Source organism: Kryptolebias marmoratus, linkage group LG6, assembly GCF_001649575.2.
Source record: "Kryptolebias marmoratus isolate JLee-2015 linkage group LG6, ASM164957v2, whole genome shotgun sequence".
NCBI classification, from domain to species: domain Eukaryota; kingdom Metazoa; phylum Chordata; class Actinopteri; order Cyprinodontiformes; family Rivulidae; genus Kryptolebias; species Kryptolebias marmoratus.
The window spans coordinates 28,367,570-28,377,135 of record NC_051435.1 but is presented as its reverse complement, the minus strand read 5'-3'; the positions used below and the strand labels follow the sequence as shown (position 1 = coordinate 28,377,135).

Genomic DNA, 9,566 nt, shown 5'->3' with positions numbered 1-9,566 from the left:
TGATATTTCTATATGAATGATTTGACATAATACATCTAAAACCAAGGTTAATTTAGGTAATTTTTTAAATAAATATTGATCGTGATTGGCCCTTGGCTCGGACCAAATTTTTATTTTTGGCCCCCTTGCGTCACTGGGTTTGACACCCCTGGCTTATGCAATCCACCAAAATCAAATCCAACCGCCTTTGTTTGAAATCCGTATTTCTGCCCAGTCTGCCCCCGATCACTACCCACTATCCACTCCTCTTCTGTCATGCATTTGTCTACCTGCCATCCCCACTTACACCTGCCCCAAGTTCTGGTAATCATTCCACCCGTGCCCACTTTCCTAATCACCTCCTGTGTTTTGAAACCCTGGTCATCTCCTCCACACTTTGCTGGTTCATTGTTCTTGGTTCCCTGCTGTTTTGGCTTGCTCCATGTTTTTTGCTCCACGCTTTGTTTTTTTCATGTTTGCACTTAGTTTCAGTTTTTGCTGCCACGTCAGCCTTTTTGTTTTTGTTTGTTTTATTTTAATAAATTAGTTTTATTAAAAATGAGTTTGTACTCTGGGTTCATCTCCGTTTCCCCACTGCCTGACAATAAGTCAGAGTTAAGGGACTTAGCAAAAAAAAATCATTCTTCTTAAAATGGTCAGGCACTGGACTGACAATGAGTGGAAAAGCACCCAAAGTCCTAAGAAATTACCTTTTAAAAAGCCTGGAGAACTGTTGATCAAGACCACTTAAGAAGGACACAAAACGTTTTTCTACTTTAAAGGAAAATATAAAAAATTGAGAGATCAAAGACTTGCATAGAACTGTTGGTAATGCTACTGTGAATTCAAATCAGATTAGTGGAACATTGTAAAACATATTACATTGTGTGTTAGTGATTTTCTAGCTTTCTCAGCAAGCTGCACTTTGTGGATTTGGGGTTCACCTTTCATTAACTTGATCTGCAGAGGTTTTAATTTATTGGTAAGGTATTTTTTTCTGCTGTGAAGTTAGTTGTGATGTAAAGCTCATCAGTTTGTCACTCTCTGCTTTTCTTTTTCCTGACCAGACAGTTGACATTCACAAGGAGAAGGTGGCGAGGCGGGAGATTGGCATTCTGACCACCAACAAAAACACATCTCGAGCTCATAAAATCATTGCTCCGGCCAATCCAGAGAGGCCTGTACGCTACATCAGGAAGCCTATTGACTACAGTATGATGGATGATACTGGACATGGAGTCAAGGTAAGTGAATTTTTTTTTTTTTTTTTAAAGAAGATGGTTTGTAAGCTTAAAGGAATAGTTTGGCCATTTTGAATTTGTTTTCTGGATAAAAGTTATAAATAATAATATCTTACCTGTAGTTAGTTGAATTACCTTACTTTGGAGAAATAAAGTTTTAGGCCATGGCCACATTACTCTAGATACATCCACACACAGAGCTTTTGGTAAGAAAAACAGATAATTTAATAATAAAAACACTTTCTATATTTTTGAAGTATATTTTTGAAAACGTGTGGAAGAGGAAAAACAACATAAACAGAAAAAAAGTGAGGTTGAAAAAAAAACTGCAGTAATGTGGACAGGACTGATGAGCTAACAGCTAGTGTGAACACAGCTAAGACCAAAGGGAAATGCTTCCATCTTAGAACAACCCTAATCTTAAATTTTGTTGCGACTCAAGCGAACACTATTTCATAGAATCTTGCAGCAGCCACATGTAGCACTTCTGGGGTCATGTCCAGCTGTAACTTCATTTGTCTAAATATATATATATACTGTATGTATAAAATGTGATCCATAATCTGTCCAGCACTATTAACTTGAGATGGCGGCAATTATGTTTTAATAAATTTCTGTTTCACTGAGAATGTTTAAAATGGAAGACAGCCCATAAAAAAGATTGAAAAAACAGTTTATATTTATAACAGGAAAATAGTTAAAACACATGATAATTGTATCCTATCAGTGTTTGATTTGTGTGGATAATTGAGTGTTATTATAGTCACTTCATGCCACTAAATATGTAAAGTATGCACTTGAGCTCTGTAGGACACATAGCTTTAATTATCTCTGACAGTAATTTATTTAAATGCACAGTATGCTTGTGCTACATGACATACTTTGACCAAACTCTGAATGCTCATCTGTTTTGTCTGCCATTATCTCAGCTTGTCTTTATCTTTGTTTCTCTTTATGCCTTACCACTTCTGTTTGGTGTCTCTTATAGCTGGTGAGAGTTGCATGATGCTGTTTCTCTGTCACTAACCTTTAGATACAATTTTCTGCTGTCTCTCCTTCTTCCTGTTGCATCTGCTTTCATTGATGTGTTAAGTGGTTGATGAGGTTCAAGGTAAGGCTGCACAACACACCTACACACAGTATGCAAAAAGTGTATCTGATGTGTCAAACTGATGGTGGTGGAGGGGTCACCAAAGCAACAATGTAGTGTTTTTCTTCATATTGATTAGATGGAAGCATATATTTGTGTGCATATATCAGACCTTAGTGATTGCTACTTTAACCTCACTGTGTGGTTAGCTGAATATAATTTAAGCAGATTGTATTCCAGAACTTTTTATCAGTATGCTCTCTGTTGCTGAAGACAAACAGTTTGTGGTGCTGAGATACAAACACTACTGCATTGTTTTATTTACTGTGCGTTTTGTAGTTTAAACGACTGTAGAAAAAAGCTGTGAATTAGATAAAAAAAAAACATCTTCTGTTGATCCTTTTGAGCCAACACCTGCTTTTATTATGATACTAGAAATTTCACTGTCATATGTAAACGTCTCAGAATGGTCATAAAAGAAGAGGATACTTGTGTTCGGAAATCCAGACTTTTAATATTTTAAAAGGACATTTAGGCAGTTTTGAAGTGAGGTCCTGCAAAAATATTATGAGCAATTCATATCTTACTTTTTAAAATAGCTCTTTGAGTAACCTCAGTTTGGAGAAATAGAGTTTAATTCTGGACAGATTGACAAGTTAACAACTAATCTAAAGCCAGTCAAGGACAACGTGAATTGCTACTGTTTTACAATAGCTCATGTCGCAAAAGTTTCATAACATTTAATGCAAACTCTATTTTATAAATCTTTACACTGCGATACACTTTAGTTACATAGAATTTTAGATTGCTGTGCAGCCTGGGTTCAAATATATATATATATATATATATATATAGATAGATATATATATATATATGTATGCGTGTTTGTGTTCGTTCCATGGGACACTGTCAGAACTTTTACAGGCTGGAGTTACAAATGATCTGCAGGGTTTTTTTAAGAATGGTCATAATGTTTTGGCTCATGTACTTTGCTCATCGTGTTGGTTTTTTTTTTTTTTTTTATGGAATCAATCTTAACTCATTAGTATTTTGTATTTGTTTCCATAGGTGAATGGAAACATGCAGCAGAATATGAAACTAGGAGGGAGTCTGTCCCGATCCAACCCCCCCACCCAGAAACCACCCAGTCCTCCAAGGGCAGGCAAAGGGATTTTAGGGTAGGTACCATTACATCCTGATATATCTGCTGTATGTTTTCTTTGTGTAACATTTACTGTAATTTGTACTTGAAGGTCTGATTATTTTGTGATGGTTTTATGTGATTTACTTGATGAAACACATCTGAATAATGTGAGATATATGTGACTTTTTATAAACATGAATGGTATGGGAGACAGATCTGCTTTACAGATTGACACATGTTGCAGTCTATAATAAGTGGCCTGTGAAGGGGCTACGGTTTGTGTCAAGGGGTCCTGCGGCGAGCCTATTCCAGATTTGACCCAGCATACCCTCCCTGGTGCACACACGCACGCATACACACACACACACATACTGAAATGCAAGGCTCTGAGGTATAACGTCATCAGTTGTGAAGGCTTGTTGTTGTTCTCTCCCCTCCAACATCTAGGTCACCCAGCTGTATGCCTCCTTCTTTCTCCTTCTTTATCTTCATCACTGTTTAACTCCCCTTTTTCTTTTTCATTGTCTTCTTTTTTACACTCCTTTCCTCTTTTGTTATTTCTCTTTAACTGTATCACCACTTGTTTGTTTCTGAAAATGTTTCTCCTCTGACCCTTTATGGTGACTTCCAGCGCTCTCTTTGTACACTGTTCTTTCTGTGCTCTCTCTGCAATTGTTAAAATTGTAAAAGCAATTCATCAGTGAAAAACAACATTATAGGTGAGGAAAAAAGTCTAAAAGTTGCTATTTAATAATGCCATGCCTGTCCAGTTTCACAGTCTTACACAAACAATTAGACACTGAATTGAGAGCCTCGTTTCTAACCAGCAATGCATGTATCATCTCCTTACTGTAATTAATAAGTTGAATAATTTTACCCCTTATGTGTTCAGGAACATTTTGTTGTGTTTCATTTTGGTTTAGAAGCGTTTGTGAAAGACTTATAAAATACTGAGGCCCACATTCACAAAAAATGTGAAGCAAATGGCTTTTGCCTCAGTTTTTTCTTATTATTTGCACTCACCGTCTGCTCCGTCTCAGTCATATTCACAATGCAAATGGCAATAATTACTGTCTTCCAATAGTAAGGGTCAGATCCCCTCTCATCCTCAGTGCGACTGCAGACTGGGAGAGCTGCACAGTAGTCAAGGCGGTTCCTGCAATAATTATCCCATAAATACCTAAGGGTTTTTTTATTCTAAATTTAAAATGGCAACAAAGGTATTTTCACACACTTGTTTATTTGTTTATTTACACAGTTTATTTGTAGATGCAACAATGATTGAGACTCATTGTCAGAAGGGAAAATGAATTATACCTTATCTCTTATGTCTGCCCTGCTTTTGTGAAGGCAGTCTAGCTGGTTGCTCCTCTTCTTCAGTTTCTTCTCCAGAGATGAAATTACCACCAGCTCTCAGGAGATGGTAAATATATGATGCTAAATGCATTTTACAAACAGCACTGAGCTTTGAGAATCATGTGCTTTTTTCCCTGGGATTAATTTACAGAAATATGAGTGAGTTTTCCTTTGAATACATGCCCAATGTCTCATTTAAATGTGGGCAAACTGCACCAGCGCAACGAGATACTGTTTTTGTTAGCAATGCAGTTTGAGGCACACTTCTTCCTTTGTGAGGGCTTTGTAATTTAGACAGGTGTGCAAAGTCTTGATGTGTGCCTGCAGTATTGTCTGATTGTCTGACTGCTGAAACCTACTGATGGGCAAACTGCTCAGATCAGGGCTACCAGGAGAGCATATTTTTACAATACAAATCAACAGGTTTTTTCTCAGGTTTTTTCACAGCTGTTGGAGGATGTATTGTAGATTTTTTCACCACCTCTCTTTTGTGTCAGACAGTTGCACAAACTGAACCTATAGACTGTGTGTGAACTCAGCTGTTCTTGGGTCCAGAAAATGTAATGACAAAGTAAAACTAGAATTTGTACATCTTTAAGCTTGAAATGAGTTTCCTTAGTTTTAAACAACTGCTGACTTCAGATTCACAGTATTGGGATACATCTGCTATTTATACACTTTACCTAAAGAAACTCTGATGTTGAAGCACAATACTTACCTGATTATTACTGTAGTAGTATACTAATGTGCATACAGCCAAGGAGACAAACTAAACAGAGCCATCTGGCCTTGGACTATGTAGCCTTCCTGTTGTCTTTGTTGGTTTCTTCCCACTTCCTGTAACCTGCTGTTCAGCCGGCTGTTGTACCCTGAAACAACAGCATGGGAGGATTATTTTCTCTAAAGTATACCCATCAACAACTAGAATAAGCCTCAATGCAATATTCTCAAAATAAGTCTGTTTCACAATGTTACATTCTCATTTTAAAAGAATATCAATGATACATGACCACATAACTATGACTAATTTCTGACTCATTTCCGCAAAAAGTTTTTACATTCAAACCAAAGTGTTTGTGTTTCTAGAGAAGATGAACAGAAGCAGCTTAGCAGTTGGTTGGAACTAAGCTGTGGTTAACGAGCCAACTGTGCCTAACTACACAGACACGCACACAGACACACACACCCGTAACACAAATGGACATAGAGAGATGATGGACAAATACACAGCAGAATTGGCATCATGCAGCAAACAACAGACTCTCTGACAAAACACACACATTTCTACAAATCAATAATTCAGAGGAACATTCATAATCAGTTTTCAGTTTCTCTTTATCTTTGGGTCCTGTTGAAAGCATTGTTTGGTTGGGAATTTTACAGTATTTTATTTCTAAACAATTTATGAAACTAATGACAAACTGAATATAAATGTCTACCTTTATACTTAAATGTGACTGAAAATAGCTGCTTTGAATCCTCACCTGTTATTGTTACTTTTTTCTGATTTAAACTAATATAGAAATAGCTGCCATCTGTTGGTACATTAAACCAGATGAAGAATAGGATTAAAGAAAGGAATCAGCAGCACGTAATGTTAGCAGATATTATAATTACAACATAAATTATTAAGAGGGAACTGTGTTGAATGCTTTCAAATTACTACTTTCAAGATCTTTTCAAAACTGCTGGTATTCATTTTTCATCTGATTTACCAAAAAATGAAAAAGAGAATATTTATCTACACAATATTTAGTTTATATTTTAGCAAGTTTTTCATAGTCTGTGTTCTCAGTATGGTATTGTGTTGTGTTTGTTTATTTTGTGGATTTATTTTTATGCTTACCCAACATTTTTGGTTTTTATTCTGGGAGAAATCTTCATTATGAGTGTGTTTCTTTGTGTTTAGTCTGACTTTTTAAAGACATTTATGTGTTCTATTTTTTACAGTTTTGTGATGCTGGATGAGTTAATATTCTCTAAAAATACAACCTGACCTTTAGACATGACCTTAACAGCTTCCACTTTTCCTGCAACAAGAAGACAAAACCCAGAAAAAAAAAGAATATGGAATTACATTTTAATCATGTTGCTTTAGTTTGTCTTACAGATATTACAATTTATACCTATTATTATTATTATTATTATTATTATTATTATTATTGTAGATATAAATGTTTTATTATGGCTTAATATTTATTTTAACTTTTTTAATACATTTCAGGGTTGATAATTAATACTGGACTACGCTGATGGTTCTGCAGCGCCCCCTTCTGGCTTTTTCATAGCATGTTTAAAAAAAAACACCCCAGCTTGTTATCAAATGGTGTTTAAGATTTACACATTTTTATTTATTTGTTATAACCTGGTCCAAAATTGTTAATTAAGTCAGTTTTTTAAAAGCAAGTGTGTACCTTAGGCTAGATCTTCAGAACCATGTTTGTCGTCTTGTGTAAACCCTGATCTCCCCCCTTACATGTTGCATGCGCAGGAAGAACTCCCCCTACAGGACACTGGAACCGGTGCGCCCCCCTGTGGTGCCTAATGATTATGTCTCCAGCCCAACCAGAAACAATACAGCAGCCGGACAGCTTCCAAGTCCGGCCCGGACCGCCACACTGAACCATCGACCCCGAACATACAGGTAGTGGGGTCAGCATGGAAACATGGCTGCCATGGTGGGATTTCTGAGCTTTCTGTTCTTGTCCCCATTCATCTAACATGGCTGCAACTTTAGTTTAGTTTTTTTTTTTTAACTAAAACAACTCAATATTCAACGCATCTACATAACAAACTGAGAACTAGAAATTTAGAAACTGTTGAACTCATTGCTTTTATATGTTTTTTTGTTTTGAATGCCATTAGAGATGTAAAATGTTTGTTAATTTCTTCCCAAACTAAATTGACAGATGTGTTGAATATAAGGTTTATGACTCAGTTCTTTCTTTGACAATTTTACTGAACAATGAGCAAACATTTTGGATTAGCTCGAGGCTCATTTCCAGACACAGTGGAACATGTACTATGTTAAAGAATTTTAAAAAAAAATTGAAAATGTCCAACATTTTTAAACTACGACCATGATTTAGTAAAAAAAAAAAAAAAAGATTAAAGTTAACAGGAAAGTTGAAAATAAGTGATATGTGATATTGTAAGATATTTGTGTCAAATATTTACACAACTACAGTTTTACAAAAAGTCACTTTTGAAATACTTTTTTAAACAAGAAAAATACAATTAAAATAAATAATAATAAATAATTGATTGCATTTCATTTGAATCCTAATTTAAGTCACATTTACAAATAAATTAAATTAACATAAATGAAAAAGTGCAAACAAGACACCAACACAGTTCTCACGTCAAGGCCAATAAATAACAACAGAGAACTCTGAAAATCAGAAAGATATGGTACTGTGCTTTTTGTGGCACAGGCTGCATGTTGGATCACTACATGTAACAACAAAACAAAACATATCTAATGCTGAATTCAATAGCATCATTTTCCTGGTAAACAAGGATAAATTACCACCAGCATTTTAATATTTTCACTAAGTACAAAACCATTTTTGGTTAAAAAAACGTGTATAAAAAATTACCAATTTATGATAAACAAGCAGAGCTTAGCCTGGCGGCCCACCAGGCTTATAATACGCTGGGGGAAACCCTGTACACCTTTTCAGACATTTTTACAGGTGCCAGTAAGTGGATGGACAGAACTTTATACAAGTTGTTTTACACTTTTTCTAGCATTATTAATATTTTTTCCTTAAATGTTTGCTCATGGGTTCCTCATCTCTGTCTAGACTTCATTGTTTTCTTTGGCTTGATCTCCCATCGCTCTGCTTCTCACTTTGTCTAAAACCTGCTGTTGCCTTCGTGTTTAGCCTCTGGTTCTGTGAAGCAGTGATACTCAAGGTTGATTTTTAGTTTCAACCATAATCAGTTTTTGACACTATTTCTGCACTAAACAATGTAACCTAATTGGTAAACATATGCATATACTTTTTTTTTCCAAGTGGCTCTAACACCAGAGGTTATTTTGTTAAGCTCCAGCCCTGCGAGAGCACAGAGGACACACAGTATGAATGCTCTGCTTCCACTCATCTTTTTTTAGTGTATGTCTGTAGATTTGTTGCTGTTTCTTTTAGCTACAGTTTGCCATTTTAAAAATTTTAAGTATTTCTAGACAAATGAAGAAAATATTTTTGCTCCTAATAAAATTTGGTGTGGGTGATAACAAAATTAAAACAGACACGTATTTAGCGTGTTAGTTACAATTTGTCATAGTATGTTTTGATTTAGCTCATAAGAAAATTGAAATTACCTGCTTTGGTTTGACATTTCAAGTAGAAGCACAAGTCCAATGTTGTGCAAGGGTTTCATATTTTGACTGAATTGCTGTCCTTTCTTATTTAAACACTGTTTCTAACATTTTTTTGTATCTCAATCAACTTTGTTTACTAAATGCAAATGTTGTCAAATTACAGCTCTACTTCAAACACTTGTAAACTCTTTTCCATTCATTTAGCACCTTTGTTACTGTCAATTTAAAATTTTATTTGGACTGTTTTGTTGTTGTTTTCTCCAAATATTTATTGTTTTATTGCTTCTTTGCTGTCATTAACCAAACGCGCTGCTGTTTCTCTACAGGCATCTCATCTTCATCACTCCACTGTCCTCTTCTCTCTTGTCTTACAGTTGTTATTAGGCCCGAGCAGCGACAGCGCTGCGAAGGCCTATTGTATTTCGTGGA

The 9,566-nt window shown here is 35.6% G+C and overlaps 1 protein-coding gene across 8 annotated transcripts in view; it reads left to right on the top strand.

The window, feature by feature from the left end:
* The window catches only part of LOC108248636 (abl interactor 2-like), an 82,128-nt gene that overhangs the window by 48,438 nt on the left and 24,124 nt on the right, over positions 1-9,566 (top strand). For 4 of the 8 annotated variants that reach the window (XM_037976062.1, XM_037976064.1, XM_037976066.1 and 1 more), the window contains exons 3-6: positions 1,047-1,223; positions 2,314-2,331; positions 3,379-3,488; positions 7,302-7,454. In XM_037976062.1, coding sequence (XP_037831990.1) covers positions 1,047-1,223; positions 2,314-2,331; positions 3,379-3,488; positions 7,302-7,454 — 458 coding nt within the window. The remainder of the gene's footprint in view (positions 1-1,046; positions 1,224-2,313; positions 2,332-3,378; positions 3,489-7,301; positions 7,455-9,566) is intronic. The other 4 variants (XM_037976063.1, XM_037976067.1, XM_037976070.1 and 1 more) reach the window with 2 other exon arrangements.